Consider the following 23,927-nt stretch of genomic DNA (forward strand, 5'->3'; position numbering starts at 1 on the left):
TACCGTTGATGGACAGGGCAGCCATGTTGGATTTTGAGCTTGGGGTACTCTGAGGTTGTCTGGGGGCGTGTTTCTGACTTTGACCTCAGAAAATCAGACCTCTGAGTACAAATGGAATGCACTACAAGTATGAAACTAGGGCCTGGAAATTATCATCTTAGCACAAAGACTGGAAACGGGGAAACAGCTAGCAATATGCTAACTATCTCCACAATGAAAATCTCCTACCAGCACCACTAAAACTCACTAATTCAGACATTATATCTCATTTGTTTAATCCATACTTGTGAATGTAAATGAGTATGTGAGTTACTTTGACCTTCTAGACTCTTGTCAGAGTAACTCACACATTTTACGTTTGTATGTGATTAAATAAATGCGATAGAACATGTTAATTTGTGAGCTTTAGCGATGTTGGTATAAGCATATATTTGAACTTTGGACACAACGTGTTTTCCTTTGCTTCCAGTTGTTATGCTAAGCTAATGCAGCATTCCAGTTGAACTGAGAAGTCATTATTTCCGAGTTCCAAGTCAACTGAAGTCGAATTTGCGACTCGGAAAATTGGGAGAACCTCACCAACCCCGACATCACAATCCAACATGGCTGTTCCAAAAGCTGTAGGAATATACAGTTGTACACAGTACTGTCTCTCTTCTATCTGTGGACATGTTGCTACGGTGTTAGTAACTTTAAAATACCCCTATCTTGTTAAATATAATGGTTTTCCAACTTGTCACTGGTCACCCGGTCAACTCGGGTGGGACGTCATTCCCAGTTCTGACCTCTGAATTCCGAGGTAAATGGACAACATAAGCCAATCACTTACTGACTCAAGCTTTATACCTAATGTACAGACATGAGTGGTATTAATCTTCTCATCTAACTCTCTGCAAGATAGACAATATGTGTATTTCCCTAAATGTTGAACTATTCCTTTAATCTTGGGGGAATAGGTAAACGGGGATTTTGTGCTCTTTTCTATTGAAACCTCATTTTGGGAGTTATGCCTGATTCAGGTATATTTTACATAAAAGTATAGTAAACATACTTCGTATCACTTTTTTCAAATGCTGAGTAAGTAATTTTACAGTATAACTTTTGATAGGCATGCATTGTTTAGTCAGTACTGTATATCTCTACATCAGTGTCAAGACAAATTTTTGCACATGCTGATAGTGACCTTCTCATGTGGAGAGACAGAGGAGGGAATCTGCGCCTGCTCGTTTTCTGTCAGCCAGTTCCGCCGAGCGAGCTCTTCCCACTCTGCCTGCATCTTATCCCAGAATTCGGTATCTGACTACAGACGTCAGAGAGAGAGAGTGGGAGGAAGGATAGATGTGGGAGGGGGGTGAATGAGGGAATGAGTGATTAGTGCACACAATAAAACAACAGCTAATGTAATTTCCTGTCATCCTGTTGTTGGAAATGTCACGTCTGTCTGGCTCACTGCCTGTAAAGTATGCACAGTGATGTTAATAGGTAAGCGTCCCCGTTTTTTCCCTGATAATGCTACATTGTGAACAACAAAATCTGTGTTGAAATCATAAAAATAAACAACAAAACTTAAAACCACAAAAGAACGTACACACAGTTCTTATTAAACCTCATATATATGATTTGTACATACGTCATACATGACTTGTTGGGAGAGAAATTCTTTTTCTGTCCTTTTTTATGTGAGTTTTCTTCCAGCTGGCTGATTCAAATGATTCTTGGCTGTCTTCCTTTCAGAGGCAGAGCGAAGTGGGAAGAATAATGCCAAACAGAGCAGAACAGCCTCCTGTGACTTATTGAGTCCTTTTTAGCCAGAAACTCATTAGTACAGTACATGACAGCACTGTGTACAGTAAATGTGTGTGTGTGTAGTGACACTGTAGAGGGGTAAATGGTCAGAAAGATCTACTGTATGAATTTGTGTCTCTCGTAGTGTCAAAGGTCTTCTCATCTCCACATCTTAGAGGATTGTGTCCTGAAAATTATGTCTTGGTGGCTTTTAAATATGTATTTAATCTTATATCAAATTGCAATTTAAATTTCACAGTGTATGCAAAATTTATTACAATGCATTTTACAATGTAGTCTAACAACTCTTAGATTTACAGCCGCTTCTCTTCTAATAGATGTTTCTTTTGCAGTGGTGAGTAAAAGTAGCAACACTGCAATTAAAAATACATTTACATGTAAACATGTTACTACTGTAGATAAGGTAAAGTACATTAGTGTTTTTAGCTAATGTATCCAAATAAATGTACTCGATATGCAGAATAACACGTTTTATTATTCTATATTATATAATTGGATTATAACTCCGCCAAGGAGGGTATGTTTTCGCTTTGTTTTTCTGTTTGTCAGCAGGATTGGGGAAAACTACTGGCCTGATTTTCATGAAACTTTGGGGAACATACACAAAGTATTTTTCACTTTCCTTAAAAATTGTGAGATAGTGCTTGGTCCTCAGGGAGGTCTGTGCTCTCCCGAGGGCCCTTCCAGTTACTACTGCATTAATGGAAATGTTATAATCTATCAAAGAGAAAAAGGTCAATTTGTGCTCAAATTAGAGCTGGTATACTACTCTATTATATTGAAACTTGTTTGCTGCTTTGGAAGAAGAAAGTTGAATGTTTTCACTGTGTAATCTGGAAGAAATGGAAAAAGATTTCTTTTTTCTTCTGCCCTTTATACTCTAAACTTAGCTTTTTTGTTGAATGATATAGAGTAAGTCACTGGATATGTATGGTGTTTGAAAAAGAGACCTTCAAATTGACAGTTTACTTAGTCAATGCATTTTGAGGAAGAGAACCTTGTATCAGTAAGGGGTGGGTGATTACTATTGTTGTTGCTTTTTACTATTAGATTGATTTGTGAGCAGACCAGCTGGAAGATATTCTCTGTTGTACTATATTGATGTATTGTGAAGGTGTTTTATAATCCCATGAGGGATGGGCCATGAGATGCCAGGACACTTAAATTCATTCATGTGCAAACAGAAGTTTAATGATGTAGCTTGTCAAGGGGGAGCTATCTTTAAACTACTTTATATGTCGTTAGTTTAACCTGTAACATTATATCATAATTTATAAACCGCTCATATGTCTTGGAATTTGCAAAGCAACTAGAAAAGCTGTTGAGTAAATGTAGTGAACTACAAAACAGTATTTTCCTTTGAGATGTAGTGAAGTGGAAGTATAACGTGACATAAAATGGAAACATCCAAGTAAGGTACAATTTACAAATACCTCAACTTGTACTTACTGTAAGTACAGTACTTGTAAATGTACATAGTTACTTTCACCACTGTTCCTTTTGTAATGAATGTCATGGGACCAACTGTTCCAGCACTGCGGCACAATCCCTACACAGACCAGCACTGCTGCTGGCCTCTTGCAATCTTCAGCTTTATGCTCATGTGAATGGTTCCCATGCTACAGCCATGATGCTCATTTACATAATATAGTCTACATTTTTAGTTACATTATTTTCCATTGTGTTGTGGGCCTGTATTTGTACTGTGCCTTAGTCCATCTTCTTGTTATTTGCATCTCATAGACAGTCAGTTGTTTGCGTTGTGAAATCTCATCTGGTGTGTAACCTGTCCGCCCTATAATTGCACCACGTGCGACGACAAATTGCTTGCAGTATTTAAATGGAGTAAATATACGGATGTGTTTTTAATTTACAAGAAATCTAGTCATATTTCTTAATGCTGGTGCTTTTTACACTGGCATTGCCAGTTTAATTATGTGGAACAAGACAACGATACAGCGAGGCAATCTATATCCTGTGTATCACTGGAGTGAACCCATAGCTGCGACTCTAATTTCAGCAGCTCTGATGAAGTGTTATGTGAAATAGATTGAATCCAGAGTGCTTTCTGCTGCCAAATATGTCATCACTGTTTGGAAATGAAGTGGGGGTTGCAGCGTGGGGTGGGGGATTCATTAGTTACTTCATTAATAAATTATTGATATGTGCAACGTAAATAACCATGGCAAAGGTTACGCATACCCTCGACTGTTAGTGTCACCTTCTTTTAGAAAAGGTTTATTTATGTTTTGCCTCTAAAATCCAATTAGTGTTTCTTAGTCAGCTGGACGGAGGTAATAAATACAGTGAAAATAAATGTACGCTGCCAGAAAGGTAATTTGTAGAACTAAGAACTAAGATAAATTATGCCAGGTCAACTGAAAACACAGAAACAAATGCTTTTAAAAAAAATAAAGAAAAAATGGTGCAAAACAATTGCTTCAGACTATATTTCACGAAAATAGTGAATTGTACCCTGACTGGGAAAACATAATTAAAATGGATTATAAAAAAACACAGATGTATGTTTTGGCGTAGGAATAGAATATAAATAATTATTGATTATAATTAACAGCTCTCAGAAGATTTGTTTGGTGTCAGTTCACTGTCAGTAAAACAACAGTTATTCATTGCCAAGCAAACAAAATATACCCTGCAGCATTATCTAAAGATAAAGGATATGTATCCTGTGTTCTCTTGAATTTGGATATTACACAAATACAGATCATAACCACGTCTCAAATTATACAAATCTTTCAGTCAAATGACACTGAATAAATGCATAAAGGGAAATGTAGGCTTATAGACTACGAAGCTTTTGGCAACCATCAAACACGCTATTTCAGGCAAGTTAAGTGACTAATTCATGATCCGCTTACTCAGTGTTTTTACTGCTGAAATGAACATTTTCAAGACCCCATAAATTAAAGCAGCTCCCTTTTGTTGAATTGGTAAACCGAAGTGATGTTTGAATTTCCGTTAATTTGTTGCTTTAGTAAGATTTTTAAATTCCTGGAGCTTTTTTTTTTTACCAAATTATCAGATACTGTAGTGAGATGTTTAGCAAAAGAATATTTGATATAAGTCTTGATATGTGTGTTAGTGCTTCTCAAGTAGACTCTAACCTTATCTGTTTATGTCAGTTTGAGTTTTTTTTATTTATTTTTTTTTGTATTTAACTTTTATTTATTCACCTCTCTTTTGCAGGAACACCCTGATCACATTCACAAAGTTACACATTCATATCTGGAAGCTGCCCAGTCTGCTGCACGGCTGCTGAGCAGCTCCACTGGAGCGGTTGGGGTTAAGGACCTTGCTCAAGGGCACCTCAGTGGGGGTAATGAGGGAGGGACAAGCACTGTTCTTTCACTTTCCCCACCCAGATTTGATCCTGTTGGTCTGGGGATTGAACCGACGACCTCCCGGTTACAAGCACGCGTCTCTAACCTTTAGACCACCACTGCCTAGTTGTATTATGTTCAACCTTTGGAGGAAACTAAGGTTTACTGATCCACCTTGCCCATGGGGCTTACATTACTTAAAGTCTCATTATTTACCAGTGACATGGAGCAGCCTCTAAAACAAGCTCTCCTCATCTCCAGAGCAAGGCTGGCTTTTTAATGTTAATGAGCCACCCACTGCTCTGCTTGATAGGCCAAGTCTGTGGTCAGCAAGACAAAAATAGGAAGCTCGAGTCCCGATAATGTCACTCAGAAAGGGATACAATACCAATGTGTTTTGGCAGACAATGTGATTATATGGATGTCTGTGATAACAACACATTACATTACATTACATGTCATTTAGCTGACGCTTTTATCCAAAGCGACTTACAATTAACTGCTTTTAACTGTGAAGGTTCAAACTTCAGACAACAAGTAGTAAGTGCAAATACATTAGCTTTAAATAAGCAAAGCTACAAAGAGACATATGAAAGTGCAGGTTCAAGAATTTTTTTTGTAGTCGGAAGAGATGTGTTTTTAGCCTTCGGTGGAAGATGTGTAGGCTTTCGGCCATCCTGATATCGATGGGGAGCTCGTTCCACCATTTGGGAGCCAGGACAGTAAACAGTCGGGATTTCGTTGAGTGATTAGTTCTCCCTCGCTGTGAGGGGGCAGCAAGCAGTTTGGCTGATGCAGAACGAAGTGGGCAGGTTGGGGTATGTGGTTTGACCATGTCCTGGATGTAAGCTGGGGCTGATCCGTTCGTGGCCCTGTATGTAAGTACTAGTGTCTTGAAGCGGATGCGGGCCGCAATTGGTAACCAGTGAAGAGAGCGGAGGAGCGGTGTAGTGTGAGAGAACTTGGGGAGGTTGAAGACAAGCCGAGCTGCTGCGTTCCGAATGAGCTGCAGGGGTCGGATGGCACATGCAGGCAGGCCAATCAGGAGGGAGTTGCAGTAGTCTAGACGTGAGATGACTAGAGCCTGAACCAGAACCTGAGCCGCCTTCTGCGTTAGAAGGGGACTAATCCTTCTGTTGTTATGCAGCATGTATCTACACGATCGGGTGGTTGCAGCAATGTTAGCAGTGAAGGAGAGTTGGTCGTCAAGTGTTACACCCAGGTTTCTAGCAGTCTTGGTGGGGACTACCACAGAGTTGTCAATTGTTATAGTCAGGTCTTGGGTAGGAGAGCCCTTCCCTGGAAGGAAAAGGAGCTCAGTCTTGTCGAGGTTGAGTTTCAGATGGTGTGTAGACATCCAAGAAGAGATGTCAGTCAGACAGGCCGAGATACGTGCTGCTACTTGAGTTTCAGACTCAGGAAAGGAGAGAATTAATTGGGTGTCATCTGCGTAGCTGTGATAAGAAAAGCTGTGCGACTGAATGACAGACCGAGAGAGTTGGTGTACAGAGAAAAGAGGAGGGGACCCAGGACTGATCCCTGAGGAACGCCAGTTTTGAGTGGGCAAGGTTCTGAGCTAGATCCTCTCCAGGTTACCTGGTAGGTTCGGTCGGCCAGGTAAGATGTGAGCAATGAGAGCGCAGAGCCTGAGACACCCAGATTTCGGAGTGTCGAAATGAGGATCTGGTGGTTCACTGTGTCAAAGGCAACACAGATCTACTGTACTGTATCCAGAGCATTAATGTGGTCAATTGTGAAATTATGACATATTAATAGTGTTCTGATATGTGTTGTTGTTTGGTAATTGTGGGCTAAATTAAGGATGCTTTCACACCTGGAGTTTAGTTTGTTTGGTCTGGACCATGGTTAATAAATTACTGATTTTGAGCATTATTACTCGAGACTGCAACTCAACCTCATTTTATGAATATTGATGAACAATGTAGAAAAAGGAAAAGGGGCGTCTTTCATTGTCCTACTGTCCTTAAATCCTGTAGTTGGTCCGCTTTGTTTTCTCGCCACAAACACCATTTACAGTCTGCTTGCTGGTCTTTTATGTGTGAAAAGAAACCAAAGCAATGGCAAAATGCAACAAGTTTCCCAACCCATCCATCAGTCGGGCCAGAGCAAACAAACTATTGGTTTGAAAACACCCTGATACTCTTCTTTTCAGGCGTTCTTCTCGCTGCAGTTGTTTTGTCTGCACCAGAGATCGAATTACATCTTTTTCACCAGCCTAAACAGAATGAACCAAACAAACAACGCAAACACACCAGGGGTCCGTTTCAGAAAGCAGGTTTAGTGAAAACTCTGAGTTTGTTAACCCTGAGATGAGGGAAACTCTGGGTTTTCCGTTTCAGAAAGAGAGGTAACTTAACCTCAGAGTCAGTTACTATGGTAACTGAGTCTGTGAACCTAACCTGGTCGGGGGCAGGTTTTCTTCAAGAAACCTTAAGTTTCTCTCAGTCTCCGACTGAGAGAAAACTCAAGGTTTCTTCTCTCTCATTTCCTCATTCATTCATTCAGTCTGTTATCAGGCGCATTTTAATGCAGTTTGTTATCTGCATGAATAAAAAAAATTATTGGTTTATGTTAGTCATTCTCATTTTTTCTCAAACATGTCATGTCCTTTTGTAGACGATGCCGTCGTTGAAAAAGCTGTATTAATTCACAGAGAGTTTACGTCGGGAGATGATATTGAGTCCCGACTAAATGTATTTTCATTTCCACATAACCGATTTGAGAGGTATTTTTTTCACAGTCCATTAGATAGGCCTATGTAGATACTTTATCCGTCCTCATATCACTAACATCAACCATCGTGGACATGTTTTAACATCCCAGCTGATTCTTTGTGTCGCATTACGTTTTTTGCAAACGGCATTTATCTTTATTGGTGATGCGGAACATGCTGTAATAGTAAAGCCACTGTAGCCGTCAGAAAAGTGTGACTCGCTCTGAAACGTTTTTTTAAACGTTTTTTGTAGTGTTCCCTGGACACAAACCAGTGAGAGCAATTAAAAAGAAATAAATGTTTATAAATTATATTTCTGTTAATGATCATGGTGCTGCAGCCTCAGAATGGGATATAGTAGCTTACTTTTTCACCCGCAGGATTGCACCCAAATGAAATTATAGGTGTAATACAATTCCAGTTTTCACTAGTAATATTATAAGTTAACTGTGATTATATGAAAGTAATGCATTGTCAATGCTTATGCATTGACTCGAGCAGCAATTTTCTCCCACAATTCTCTCTCTGTTGCAGCAGCAGCCGCTGTCTTGCTTTTTTAACGAAATATATGTTCAAACTCGCTGTATGTGCGCATGAGTATTTCCGCCGACCAGTTTGTTTGTGGTTGTTACCATGGTGAATCGTAGTATCATGGCTCCATTCATGCTGCCTTTTTATTGTGGTGGTGCACGCGCGTGAACATACTCGGAGTTGATTGAACCAACTCATATCAGCTGTTCTGGAACCAAAAACTCAGAGTTTCCCATCTCAGGGTAAATCAACTCAGACATCAGGGTTAGACTCAGAGTTTGTTAAACCTCCTTCCTGAAACGGACCCCAGGTATAAAAGCACCCTAAAACAAAAGCCTTTCATGTACTCTGTCAACAACACACTTGACAACAATGTAAAAGGACGAGGTATAGCTTTCGTCTTCACAGTTTCACTTAATGTATTTTCTGCACTGTTACCTTCTTTGCTATATTCACCCCTGTATGCACCTCTGACCCCATTAATTTCCTCTGTGGGACAATAAAGTTACATCTTAATTTGCACTTGCCGAGTTTTTGGCAGATGCCTTGTGCACCCTCATTCTCATGTTGCCAGCTACACTGGAATGGTTTGAAGTTTGCTTGAGGACGCACTGATGGAAGTTGTTGAAGGAGGTGAAAGCATTACTCACTACTTTTCCCATCTGCATTTTCCCAGGATTAAAACCACTGACCTTTAAAACAAAAGCTCTAACTCTAACTTCTAGGCAGCTGCCTCTGCAATCTCTCACTAAACCAGAACTGCCTTAGACTAATATCTTGCAAGAAAAAAATGAACCCGTCCCACTGCTGTTTTAATCAAACAAGAGGTCACACAGTCACCTTCATCTCGTCTTTATCGCCACTGTGGGAGCACTTTCTCATGCCTCACAGCCAAAACACTGCTCCCTGAAATCACAATTTACCCTGCAGCTGTTCCAGCGGTTCTCTATTTAATAAAAGTATTATATTGTCATCAGCTCAGAGTAATTGATGGTATCCTCATGTGATATGGACAGTCATCTACTGAGAAAATATCTCTTCATCAGCCTCTTTGTAAATTAATTCAAAGCTGAGTTCCCTCTCAAGGCCCACTGCCATTTTATTCTCCCTTTTCAAGGATTTTTACACACAAACACAGTTTCTCATCAGTGCCAACTTTGTAAAATGGATGATATTTGGGAGCTTAATTCCTTGTCTACTCCCTCTGTGGGTCCTAATTTTCTTTCTTTCGGCTGCTTCGTCAAATTGAATGAATTGGCAGAAAGGCGGTGTGCTGATTTAATGTTATCTCTGCCGTCTGAGCTGTCTTCACCTCCATGTCTTCATAAGTATGAAACAGCATGCACATGCACAGCTTCTTGAATGGAAATGATGTGATTGTGGGCTTTGACATTGGCAGTTGAAGCCAAAATGGCTGACCCCTTGCATCACCGCTCCTCTAGAGTGGAGGCCAGCACTCAGGCTGCTCAATCGAAACTGTGAGATACTGTTACAATCGATGGTCCTGCTCAGACGCTTGTCCAGGAGCATCTGAGAATCTCATCACTTACCTGCCCTCTGGCTGACGCTTGTGCTTAAACTGTGCAAATATTTTGGAGGATGCAGTTTACGGGTAATACAAGATGTGACATAATCGCTAACTTTAATTTTGGGAAGGGATCCCCAAGCAGGCGGTCCGCCTCCTCTGCAGCTGCTTCTCCTACTTTCTCAACGTCTTCCTGTTCCTGCTCTATTATTTATTGACCATTACACATAGCTCAGTGTACAACAGTCTACTGTAGCCCTCAGTAAAGCTGAAGTAACTCAATAGTGCAGGGTTCACTCCCATTTTCAGGGAAAGGAGATGTCCATTGAGGGGTTTTACCGTGAGTATAAAACAAAACTTTCCTGGTTATCTAAACTTCTGTACAGTACAGACACTCGATGTAACCTTTCAAAAATATCTTTAGCTGAAAGAAAACCTATTGCAAAATAGGAAGAAAAAAACTCATTAAAGTGTGGATGAAAATTAATTTCCATCCATCTCATTAGTAAATAAAATAGTAACTTAATGTACGTTGACATCGAAGAAGGAAAGTTGATGAAAGTACTTCAAACTAAAGCGTATTCTTTCTCTGAGATGTAGGAGATTTTCAAAAAAGTAATTTTCCATGTTGTCATGGCAAACTATCACATCCTTGATAGCACAAGAGCGTCAGACATACTTCACAACTCAACACATGGAGGGTGTCGTTACACAGTCCTGTGATGAATTAGGCAATATATAATTACTGTAACTTCGCTATCCCCTCTGGTATCTGATATGTCTGGCGGTAAAATGACTGACCTATTTACCTTCTTATTGTTAGCCAGCTCAGTGTTGTGAATATGTCTCTGGGTCAAACACCCTGTGAACTTGAGTGTGTGTAAATTTAGCATGGACTATTAAACTGTCAGCTACCACCACAAGGGTGAAAACATTACAGGAAGCATAATAGTGGCCATTTGACAAGGAGATGAAAGGGCTGAAGGGGTCAAATGGAAATCCGCTCCACAGGACTTGAAGTACATACATTTAAATTGCATGAATGATATGAGGCTGCTTGGGCAATGATGTTGGAAATGTGATACTGAAAAAAGGCGTCTTGGCTTGAAGTTCACAGAATACTTTGTTTCATCTCCTTATTTAAATATTTCTAAAGAGCACTCTATGGATTTTTCCATCCCTTTCTCAAAAAGTTGGGGACGAACTGCAGGGTTGGAGTTACTACTGAGAAAAAGATGTTCTTTACTAAATAGGAATATGAAAAATATATAAGACCAGTTTCTTACATTGTATGATCAACACAATTCTCATTTGATCCGTCCTGGGTGGTCAAAGGTCTAAGTAGCTCCATTTATTCACTGCAGTGGAGTCATTGGAAACTGTTTGGAAAAGAGCCGGCACTTTAAAAAAAAAAAAATACCTGGAAGGTGATTGGATGAACCATCTGTCTATCATGTCCACCATTGTTGTTTTGAACGAACAGGTTGTGCCATGGTTGTGGCCGTCACACACACTTAAGCAGCCTGTAGCTGTCAGTAGCTCATCACCTGATGCTGATTGGTTCGGTCTGCTGCTGTTCAGACACAAACCCACTACTTGAAGCCTGACAAGATGAATTTCCGCATTATGTGATCCAGTGATTCTCACGTGATCATGTGATATCGCGAGAACTGGTGGTGGGGACATTAAGTGGATGTGCATTTGCCAAACCAACCTGTATGTCCTCATTCTTGAAACCTTTTCCATTGTAAAATTAAAACATGCTATTGAAAACCCCTCTCATAAAGGATAAATGTCAACTTTGTGTAGCTTATCCAAGTTTGTTTTCAAGTGTGGCCAGGATGAGCTCCCTGCTGCCCCTTGTGATAGATAAGGGAAATAGCTTCCACTACAGAAGCAGCTCTCAATAACTGTAGTTGTACTGTAGTATGTTTTTTGTTTCCAACCCTGTCTGCTACATTACTGCCCCAGTAATATGCCCAGTTCAGCTCTGAAATGTTTTCAGAAACTATATTTTGATTTTTAAAGAGGACTTTAAAAATAAGGGCTCAGCGGTTAGGTTGACAAATTGGCAAATAGGGCTGAAATCACAGTAATCTATAGAAGAACACTTTTTGAGCTGCTCGGGATTCAGTATCTTGCTGCTTGGATGCCAGTCATCTGTTTTAAGCAATATCTTTAACTACTAGACCACTCTGATGCTTCCAAAAAACCCAGACAAAGCTGTTAAGGACAGTGCACCGAGGAGACAAAGTTCTGCTGTTTAATATTGAAAAACCCACTTTCCTGTTAAGTCTTATTAAAAGTCAGTGGTGGAGATGGCTCTCTGTTGACAGGTGACAGATGTGAGGTGTACTAAGCAGCACTCTGCTTACCTCAACAGCAGCCTTGGCTCGTTCAAACTCTTCCTCCAGGGACTGATGTCTGGACAGGAGAGCACTGCCCCACCGCTGCTCCTTGCTTAGGCGAGCCTGACACACACACACACACACACACACACACACACACACACACACACACACACACACACACACATTTCATAATATATACATATATGCACAAACAAAATCCATTAAACATACACACTCACATTCACACAACACATCACAAGCAACCTCGCGCGCACACATCCACATAGCACACCACACATACACAATCAGCCAGAGGGAGAGACAGGCAGGGAGAGTGTGCAGGGTCAGCCGTCTCTGCTTTCTCAGGGACGAGTAAATATCCCTACCTCGACAAAGCCTCTGACATGCTTAGGAAGGCCAGCAGAATCACTACTGTCAGCATCTTGCCCCACCCCGTATCTGAATGCCATGCTACTCATCCAGCCTCTTGCAATTTCACTCCCCCACCCTCTCCCTTTCCCATGCTCCTGCACATGCAATATCTGAAATATGCTGATAGCCTCTCGGTTACAAACTTACATATAAAGCCTTGCTCTGCTGTGAAAATGAAAATCGACCAATTACACGCATGTGGTTTTGTGTTATGAGAGTGTGGAGTAGTTTACAGGATCCACATTACACCTACACATTTAAGTAGATGGTTTTGAGATACCCTGTCATGCTCAGATGTGATATGGGACTAGGTTTTCTGTAAATGGCTGTATGTATTCCAGAACTAGCAAATACATTGCAGAGCTTAGGGAATTAATTGCTCCATGTTCCCCCAGAAAGGGGCATTGAGTACCTGTAACAATTCCCATCTCTACAGACTGCCATAATGCAAAATTAATTGGGGTTACTTAATCTCAGTATTAATGGACTCAGAAGAAACTGCCTCATCCATTTATTGTAGATAACAAAAAAAAATAAAAAATAAAAAAAAATATATATATAATAATATAATTTATTTATTTATTTATTTTTTTTTTTTTTCTAAACAAAAATGCATGCAGTGTTAAAATACCACTCACCACATTTACAATGCTCTTTGCTGTGTTGTGTGAAGAAACTGCAGTATGCTAATAGGGTTGTTGAAGGAAAAATCCACCCCAAACAACACTATTTACAAAACCGGTATTGACCATTTTGTTGCTTTCTGGTCTTTCTGGTTGTAATTATTTATTTTAAATCCCCCTGAAGTCTAGCAAGAATTGTCATCCTGAGATTTCCAGTCTAGCCGTAGTTTAACACCAGAAACAAATCTCTGTTGCCAGTGTTTCAGAAACAAACGGGGAGTTTTTCCCGACTCAGTTTTTCATTTTCACTTAAATACAAGAGCGTCAATGTAGAAGAGGCAGTGACAGCAATCAGTTTGCCAACACAAGACTTAATAGACCAGAATGCAATGCAGCCTGTTTTGAATCAGAGGTGTTAGTAATTTGTTTTCATACTGTATGTCCATATGTATACCTTTTCATTTACAGCACCAAGTTCACATCTGTTCTTTTGGGTTTGTGGAATGGCATCATGGGAAATGGAGTCCTGAAGTAGACAAGGCAGATTGAGAGAAATTGACTGTTCGTTAAGCCCTGACCCCCTAATATACTGTTACTGTCCAACTTAACATTCACACACAGTACACAGTTTACAATGATGATGGTGGCAGATTTACCACTCATTGTTTTTTTATTTATTTAATTTCATACAGAGGCAAAAGCTGCTTGGCTGGCGACTTTCGATTATTCTGACTGACAATTACAATTGACAATACATTTTTGTTGTCAGACTTGATCAACTATAGCTATCTAGCTAATTAAGCTATCATTGCCTACATGAATTGGTTGAAAACGTTCTTTCCGACTGTCTTGTTAATGTTTCAGCTGACGTTTTACTTAATTAATCAGATTCCTGTAAAAGGAGTCTTTAAATACTGTATGCATTTGATGGCTACATACATGATGCTAAAAAGTCTGATGCTAAAGCTGCATGTCTCCGGAAAAAAATCAGCATCCTCACCAGTTAATAATTCATGTAGCTAGAAGACATGGAAATATAAACAAAGAATTGTTGTCTACTGCAGTGTAGAGCCGGTTAGATCACACTGTTGTTTTGTTTCACCATAAACCAGTTTGGCTGTTTAGCTTACATATTTGTTTGTATTTTAAACTGTATATTTTTACTTTACTGTTACAAGAGAAAAGACTTGTGATGAGAATTAATCAATGTGTATTACAAACATATCGCTATCTTGGGTAACATTGGCAGGAGTTGCTAAAGTGTAAACTGCCCTAAATGCAATAAAGAGCAGGACAGAGCTGCTAACTTAACCCCAACTTTAACAGCATCTAGGATCGGCTTCCACTCAGTAGGGAAATACATTTTGTCGTGAACATGGCTTTTTTTTTAAGATTTTTTTTTTTGGGACAGTGATAGTGGAGAGACAGGAAATGCGGGGAAAGAGAGTATGGGAATGAAATGCAGCAAATGGTCCGGCCAACCAGGAATAGAACCGGCGACTCCCTACTCAGGGCATTTGCGCCAATGTATGCGCCCTAATCACTCGGTTGTCGGGTCTTCCTGGAATCTATTGGGCTCTTTAAACTGATGATATTTAACACTGCATCATCATCTGAGGGTGGATTTTTCCTTAACGCCCAAATTGTTGGGCCGTTTTTGCATGTTGGTTGAGTGTGTGTAAATCTCATGCAACACAAGTCTCCCTTCTTTGCATGCATTTTCTGTTTGTGTGTGTGTATGATACCTGCTAAGTAGGAAACTAAAACCACACTTTACAGTGTCTCTGTCAGCTATTATGTAACTCCTGAGCTAACAAATTTAGTGTGTTTGTTTGCCAGTAACTTCCCTCGGTCAGTTATCTTTAATTCCATATTTTTTATTTATCAGAATGCTGAAAAGGTGATGTATGTTTAGCTAGCTTGGTGAGATCAACACTAATGAGCACAGAGTCAGGCAGCTGAATAATTCATAGGCTATTAATTTAATAATGGTGTCTGGAAACAAGACCCGTAATGCAGACCTACACAGAGACATCAACTCAGGAGGAAAGCACTTGACATTTGGACCTCGTAGCACCACAAGGGAACAATCTCAAGGCCAACAGTATATCTGGATTTCCTAAAGGTTGCCTTTTGGCTTCAATAATCTCCTCTTTTTGGTCTTTTAAGTCCAATTTCATGAGATGGTGCAATGCTCTTCCCCATGGTGCAAATGTATAAGTCTTTCAATATCATATGAAAGGATGCATAGGGAGGCTTACATGTCTTCCACTAATATACTGCCTGTTGAGCTGAAATGGAAGAATTGTAGGTGTTAGGACAAAATGATGGGTAAACAATTATTAGGAAGAAACTTTAATATTAAGGCTACGTTATCATGCATTAACACGCAGTTGCTGAATAAAGTTAAATTCATCATTTCAAAAAAATATTATGAGGGTTTCACCATCAGTCACAACAATATGTTTGAGGTGTGTGAAGCTTTCTTACTTCAAAAGGACGTTGATTTCAAGTGTAGACAGCGCATACAATAATGATGATTACTGCCTGCTCCTGTCACACTGAGCACTTACTTGAGATGCTAAAGCACACTCGGTCTCCACTTTGGTATTTGCTTCCAAGTTCTTGTTCAATGGCTCTAATTGAGTTTTACAGTCTGTGGACCTAAAGTAGAAGAGAAACATGGGGTTTACATGATACAGACACATTGAACTCAACTTTATCTTTTTTATTTTTAAATAAAGAAATATGTAATAGTTAATGACCACCCTGTTCACAATCCAGTGGCCATGCATGTACCCTATGACGTGTGTGGACTGGGGGATGTCTGGTGTGTGTGCTCACGGACGTTAGGCTAGGTTAAATAAGCGATGGTTTTCTGATGGACTTACGATAAAGGCACTTCTTGTTGTGGCTGCACCGTAGATATTATTCTTTTCCTTTCTGACGTTGTGATAGACATTTAATCTGTAACAACCAACCATACCCAATGCACAGTTTCTGTTTATGCATATGGTATAAATGGACTTCTTCTTGTCACATTTTTGTGGCTGCATGTGAGCTGTCCGGTGCTGAAGTCTTTCACCTTTGCACATGAAGGTTGTTTTTGTCTTTGCCTTGTGCTCACTTGTATCAGGCTTATAACTATTTTGTTGAATATTCTTTCACCAAATTTAATTCAAAACTACATTTATATCAAATGGCCTGTGTGCCATTTCTGCTTTAATGAAAAAACTCTGAAGTAACTCTGAAGTCATAAAAATCGCCTATTTTTGCACCCCACATATTGGTGAAGCTCCACCTTAGCACCGGGAGAGAAAAAATCCTGGCGTCAGCTATGAGAGTGGTGATGTTGGACCAAAATAATTAGCTGAAAGATGCTATAAAGCTCTGTTGAGGTGAGGGAAACTACGGAGTCGGCTAACAATTCTGTGAGTTCATCATTACAAGTGACCCCTTTCACATAGGCTACATCTAGTCATGTGATATATTGTTTATAATAAAAATATTGATCTAAAGCACAGAATGTAAATTTTAAGGCATGGAATTGTCCAATTTGGGCGTAATTCTTATGGATGATACAAAATGTGGCCATCTTAATAATGCCTGCTCAGGACAGTACCTACCAAAGAAATTCATTGGATGAATTTTTAGATGAACGCCGTCTCTCCAACTTCCATTTTCTGTTGCCATTCCTCTCAGGGTTGGGGTTCAGCTCTTCCCATTTATCCAATGTTGAACCAACTGGTGATGGTAACAAAATAATTAAGAATAAAATAACAATTAAATCAGGAAACAGACTAAACTGACAAAAGAGGCAAGTAAAGTTAATTTGTTTCACCATTGATCAAATGAATCACTTCAAATCTAAAATTCACCTCTGAAATATAATTTACCCTCAGGACAGCCTGTTATCTGTTAATTTGGAAAAAAGCGAATGTGTATTAAGCACAAAAGTACATTTCAATTTTTGTCATTAAGCAATGACAGTAATTAAAAAAAAAGTAACTATGTTTTCCATTAGTTAAAAAGCAAACCTTTTCACCCCGGATTACAACCACTAATGAAGTTATTCTGATAGGACAGTGAGCTAAAAATAGGGTGACAAAAAACATCTGCTCACAATTCTAACAGGACATACAGTTAAGTTTTTCTTGAAAATAATGCTAACTGGGTTATAATCAGTCTCACTGCCATGAATTATTCACCACACTGTAGTTTGACTCAGTCTGCATGATTAGTTCTCATTGAAGACTTTAACCTTTTTAACTGACAAATAGGAAAGTAATTGGCCGTTTCCTTTTAATGTCTTTTAGGAGGATCCCTTTCATTACAGTAAATTGGCTGGATCCTTCTTTGGTCTATCTTGTGTGCGAGGGGGTCAGTTCCACAGATGATACATGGATGATGATGGGAGTTTGAGTTGTTGTTGGGAGATTTATGGCTTTTGAGAAACTGGGTAAGATGGTTGCAACAAGATAAAGCAGGACAGGGGACTGTATAAAATGATGGGATTTTATTTTTTATAAATGTTTAGATGTGTATGATATTGTATGTATATGATAGAATATATTGTATGTATATGACATAGATAAAGATAATACGACAGCACTCTAATTTGATGCTTTTTATTGCCACACGACGGACGTTTCGGGCAGCGCCCTTCCTCAGCATGTGCACAGGCAATTACAAACAATGTATGTATATGACATGACAGAATGGATCATGTAAAATACACACAGACTAAGAGAAATTTATTTTTTCTCTGTTCAGTAGAAATACCTCACTGTACACTTAATGCAGTGCTGCCTGCTGTTTGGCTGAAAACACCATGTATGCTATAGCATTAATATACAGAATCATACCTAACAGTACATGCAGGTATGGCTGGGGAGACTGATACCAAACCAACTTTACTCACTGAGAAATACAGTAGAAACATGTTTTTTTTATTTTTATTTAACAATAGAAAGCAAACTACTCAAATGTTGAATTTGATCTAAACACAAGCAGCTGTACAAGAACTTAACGCTTAAATAAAATGCAGCAAAATACACCAAAAATGAGCAAAAGAACAATCTGATAAGTATTCATATTTAATGCCCGCTTTTAGTAATTGACAGTTTTGTAAGTGCTTTTTCACTGTGTACCAGGGTGTTGCTGTCCTTGTAACAGGATTTTCAGGACCAAGTAACTGATTGGTTGGTCTGCATCATTGTCCCTAAGATGAACTATCTTTTACCCATAAATTGCACGATAGGAACGTATATTTGTGGCTCTTTTAAAGATTGTGAAAAATCCAAAGTTTACAATCCGTCTCTACCTGAGTCTATTGACGCCCTCTCTGGGGTCCTCATGCTTTGTCCTGTCTGTTCAACGTCCACCTGGATCAGCTCCGTCTCATCCGTCTTCTTCCTGTGAGGGTTGTTCTTCTGGCTGTTGCCCCGGGACGATAGGGGGCTCCTTTTGTCCTTGCTGCTTCTCCTCTCACCAGGTTCACTGAGATCCAGCAAGTCCAGTGTTGAAGAGAGAACTGTGTAGGACATGACAATAGTTAAGTTTAGTTTGTTTATGCTTTACGATTTCTAACCAAGAATTCTTGGGAATCTGAGAGAGAACACTCAACGGGCACACATCTTCTACTTGCATGATGGACATTAACCACCAAGTGTACTGTAGATTGCACCAGTAATATACTTTGTTTATTGTTGGTTTTTATCAATGTGAAGGACTGCTAGTTTGACAAGGTTCACTACTGATTAATTCTGAAGCAGGAAAAGTACAGTTGAATTGCACACAATTTGACTATTCAAACATGCTATTTTCCAATGTTTTATTACTGAGTAAACTCATAGTATCACATTAAAATATTCAGGTATAAATGGATCCTTTGAGTGGTCTTTAATGCTAGAAAAACACTGTTGCAATCTCTTATTTGCTGTTTTTTCTCTCCATTCTTTTGTTAAATAATTGCTCTTTGAAATGTATTGAGATTTTTGGAAATGTTCCTTTCTCTTTGTAAAAAGATAGAACAATAGGTTTCACTTATAGTGCTGCATGAAGCTTTGATTTTGAGCCACACATTTTCTGACACAGCGAGTTGAGCTGTCAAGGGTACTTAAGCTGTCACGGTATTGCCCCCTCGGTGGACATCTAAAACGTTTGCTGCTGCTCTTTTCAGAGAATCTAAATATACTACTGGCCACTGCAGTCTGATAAGGATAAGGCAGGCAACTCCTTGAGGAGCTCCAGTTTGGTCAATTAAGTAATTCAATCGCAGGTTGTTAGAGTGGCAAAGAAGGACAGAGCCTTCTGTCAAGGGGCTCAACTTTTGTCTGTGCTGTCGTCCAGCTTCACCACTGTAGACTCTGTAACAGCGTTACAATTCTAAGCTGATACCCAGGTTTCCTTAGGAAAAAAAAGAGAATGTTTGTTTGATTTGAGTAATTATTGTGATACATTTAAAACCTTACATCATAGCAGAATGTAAATGTTGTCTTTTTCTTTTCCAGAAGAATTTTGTATGTACTAGATTTCTTTGAATGTAAATCATCTTCTTATACTTTCTTCTTACTGCCGATTTTTCTATTCTCTTTTTACTGCCACTTTTCCTTCACATTTTGTCTATTGAATATGCTCTGTGTTAGCAGTTCGATTTGTTGTAGTTTGAGTCAAATAAGCAGTATGTCCTGTGGCTGGCTGTGTGTTGCCATTTTTCGCTGTAACCTTAAAGGTGCTGTAGGTAGGATTGCGAAGATCCAGGACTTAGCCAAAAAATTTGAACATCGACAACTTCTCAGTCCCTCCCCCCTTTCTGCTAAAGCCCAAAACGTACTCCTAAGCCCCTCCCCCCACAAGGGAGAATGAATGTGTGTGCATGAGCAGTGATTGACACACAGTTAGACCCCCCTGGCCTTAATTGGTGCATCTGAACAGGGAGCTGTGGATTTTTGCAAATCGCACTACAGGCTGTAGGTGGTGCCAGAGGAGCTGGATTTATTTTTTAAATTACCTGCTTCATGTAGTTCTACTTGAACATAGGGTCAGTTTCAGCAAATATGACAGAAAGTTAGTTTTATAAGTCTTACCTCTACATCGACAGTAGTCATACTCATGTGAATATCTTGCAACTGAAATAAGTAAATGGATAAATAAAACAAAAGCAATCAGGGTGAAATGCACACAGGTGCCTAATTCCAAGGGGGACTTTATCCAATCTCCTAAATCTATTATTGTTTTTGTCACTGCCTCCTGATTTTTATGAATCAATGTCAGTGAAAAACATTGTGTAACAAACATGGGATGGCAAATGTTGCCTAAAATTCAGGTTCCGTTAAGATAAGAGGTTCATAACCCCAGTAAAACAGTCTTTTTATGCATTGGTTATTTGAGGAACTTACAAAGTTCTCTCACTCATTTTCCAGGACCCTGACTGTGTCTTTTGTGCAATGCGAGCTACAGACACATGGCTGCATAATTGGCGTGCTGCTGTTTCATGACAGCCAACTGAGAGCATTTGTTGACTGAAATCTTTTCCTAATTAGAGAGTATGCTTGTCTTCCGTGCCTTGTGCTCTTTAGATGACAATTACAAATCAAGGGAGATACTCGTGGGGGAGGTTGTGTGAAGAGTTTTTAGCATTGAAAGGAAACACAATCTTTTTCTAAAAAGGCAATGATGTCAAAAATGTTTTGGCACCCTTGAGTCTACTTGAAATGTTGAGACTGGGAAGACAATTGCAAAAGTTTTTCTCATCAACTGGATATTTTAACTGGATGCTTGTATACTGTATATTAATCTAATGGATAACTAGTTTGTCTGTGGTGGCCAATGAACTGATGGTGAGCAAATACATACGATTACTGTGCATTTCATTGGAGTCTTTAGCTTTTCAGCTTCACACACAATGAAGACTGACGAGCAATGGGGTAATGAGAGGAGGAATGGCATACATACTAATACAACCTTTGAGAGTCAAACCTCTCAGGTTAGAAGTGTTACTGAGTTACCAAGAAACCCTCAACCCTTAACTGACCATTTTCTACAGTTTACAGCAATAATGTTCCTGTTCAATATTCGTAGTCATTTTTGAAACAATGGGTTCTTGAATTCTGACCGAGACGAAAGCAGCCTTCTCATTTCTAGCCAATAATCGTTTATTTGGCAGACAGAAAAAAAAACTAGCAGATTTAGTAACGATGCTCTCTCTGTTTCACTTGTTTTAAAACAAGAACCCTGAAAGAATATTAAACAGGCACATAAAAGCTACATAACTTATTAGCCCCTTACTGTATAATGGTATGGTGTGAAATGAAAATGAAAAATGTTCATTATTCTATGTAACCCAGCTTGGATGCTAACTATACAAGCCATGCGGAGGTTAGATGTATCATATGTTGTTCCTCTGTATGCTATTTTTGTTTTTTCAATTTTACAAGGGAAAAGGTTTAAGGATAAAGACTAACTGATGAGTTTGGCAAATAATGGTAACAAATAACGGTAACAGTAACAGTAACGTTATCTTGGGTAACAATTTCAGCTGAGATTGTTTGAGTGTATACCCGTAAATCCAATACATGGATTTCTCGGCAACGTCATCACTGCTTGCGCACGCAACCGGGGGGCAGAAAGAAGACATGTTTCGTGTAGCTAGTAGTAGTAGCAGCATAGTGTAAGTCAAAATGCCAAGGAGTTGTTGCGTGGCAAATTGCACAAACAGAGCCAGTGATGGGTGTCTGATGTTTAGCATACCTAGGGGGAAGCATGCTTTTGCCAAAAACCGGTGGAGGTTGGCTTCAAGCCATAAGAAGGGCAGATTGGGGTCATATGCAAGAGGCTCCCATTGTATCAATCAGAAAAGTTGCAGCTTGTTCAGCTAATATCTACCTGTCAGGGCTGTAGTACACAAGTAGACAAGTTTAGACTGCTAGCTAAAGCTACGCCGATGTTTTGCTAACGTTAGCGCAACAGCGTTAGCATAGCCTGCTAGGTAAATATTACGACTGCCTTTGGAGTTTCTTATATCTGCGTCCACGTTGTCAACATAAGACCTGTGGCGTTAGTGCTCCTTTTGTACCATAATGTTATTGAATAAAATATTAAGCTTCGCTCCTCCGAGATAGGTGGGTTTTTATTACGTTACACACAAAGCTAACTGGCTATAGTTAGCCTATATGCTAGTGGACATTAGCTAACGTTGCAGAGGCAGCGGCAGTAGAGTTTCGGCGAGCTAACCACGACAGTGTTGTCGCCCTCTCGCCCACAATCAACCTCTGCTGCTAAAAACAGTCAACCTACAGTGATGTTTGAAATGGAGACACATATCGTACCTTTCGCCCGGGAATCCTGGCCATTATTTTAAGTCATAAACCAACCATAGGGGTACACTCAGGGGTAACCCTGCTGCTAACATTGGCTATTACATTAGCCTAAAACGATAATTATAGCCATACATATATATCACAGTAACACTGCAAAATTAAAGACAGACAAACAGATCCAACTAAAATCACGTTTATTGAGTCAGCAGTTATATATAAACAATAAGGAAAGCTTAAATACTTAAGGTTGTTGCAGTAGCGGACCAGCTCACCTATCTGGCTTTCTGCCCCTGGTATGCGCACGCACCCTGTAATGTTTGTAAACAGGAAACCCGTCTATAGAACAGAACAGCTAGCCAACTCCTATGCAGTGGGGGAAATACCACACAATGGATTTGCCAGTTCTGAACAGCTAATGCTAATGTAACCCTTAACCTCATGTAGTTAGTTGATATGTTCATTGGTCTTCAGAGTAACTCTAGGTTAACACTGTAGATAATAAGCAAGTTGTCCATGCATACTAACGTTTGCAGCTTGCGATAGAGCATACAAACACTGTTTAAACCTTACAATTTAGTTTTTGTGGAAGGTGATAAAAACTCTTTGTACCAAATTTAACGCTCACTAGAGAGGCTAACCTATGAATGGACAATTGCTGTTTAGGGGGAAAGGTGTCGCTAATGGTCAAATGGGTGTTTCCTAATAAGACAACATTTCGATTTACAATGTTTACATTTAGCAAACGATATGTTTCAAGAGAGAAGAGATTGAACACTGAAATCTCAAACAATCAATTGTGTTCAAGTGAATTCAAAGGTAAGAACCATTGTGTCTTTAGAGTATTCATATGACTATTGAACCAGAATGTTAGAGCAAAGTGCTGACAAAAAGAAACGATTTTTAAGTGAGTAGGGAGGAGAGGGGATTTTATGCAGCGAGAGGGTGTTGATGAGAGGCTCTTCTTGAATAAATTAGTTTCAGCCTACATCTGCTATTGAGTAGTGATGGATATCCTAACCAGAGTAGTGGGAAGGACAATGCGCTTTAATTTGTCTCAACTGAAGCAACCAGCGGATTAGGTTAGTTTATAGCTCCAGACTTTTTCTCATTTTTTACTTAAAGTTAAAATTTAAACAGACATTTATTTGACTAGTGGGTTTCTAAACCCCAGATACCCATGCAACCTATTTATAATTTATGATGGAGTTTTTAAAGTTCCATCAATGGGCAAAAATAGTCATCAACCTCAAAATCAGACGAAAGT

At 39.4% G+C, this 23,927-nt stretch overlaps 1 protein-coding gene across 3 annotated transcripts in view; it reads right to left on the reverse strand.

Annotated features, from left to right (window-relative positions):
• Positions 1 to 23,927, reverse strand: part of pex5la (peroxisomal biogenesis factor 5-like a) — a 107,511-nt gene that overhangs the window by 18,747 nt on the left and 64,837 nt on the right. For 2 of the 3 annotated variants that reach the window (XM_036006879.1, XM_031307077.2), the window contains 6 exons: positions 18,667 to 18,876; positions 16,970 to 17,087; positions 15,917 to 16,007; positions 15,605 to 15,634; positions 12,313 to 12,408; positions 1,184 to 1,300 (listed from right to left, as the gene is read on the reverse strand). In XM_036006879.1, coding sequence (XP_035862772.1) covers positions 1,184 to 1,300; positions 12,313 to 12,408; positions 15,605 to 15,634; positions 15,917 to 16,007; positions 16,970 to 17,087; positions 18,667 to 18,876 — 662 coding nt within the window. The remainder of the gene's footprint in view (positions 1 to 1,183; positions 1,301 to 12,312; positions 12,409 to 15,604; positions 15,635 to 15,916; positions 16,008 to 16,969; positions 17,088 to 18,666; positions 18,877 to 23,927) is intronic. The other variant, XM_036006878.1, reaches the window with a different exon arrangement.

Source organism: Sander lucioperca, chromosome 11 (genome assembly GCF_008315115.2).
Source record: "Sander lucioperca isolate FBNREF2018 chromosome 11, SLUC_FBN_1.2, whole genome shotgun sequence".
Taxonomy (NCBI): Eukaryota; Metazoa; Chordata; class Actinopteri; order Perciformes; family Percidae; genus Sander; species Sander lucioperca.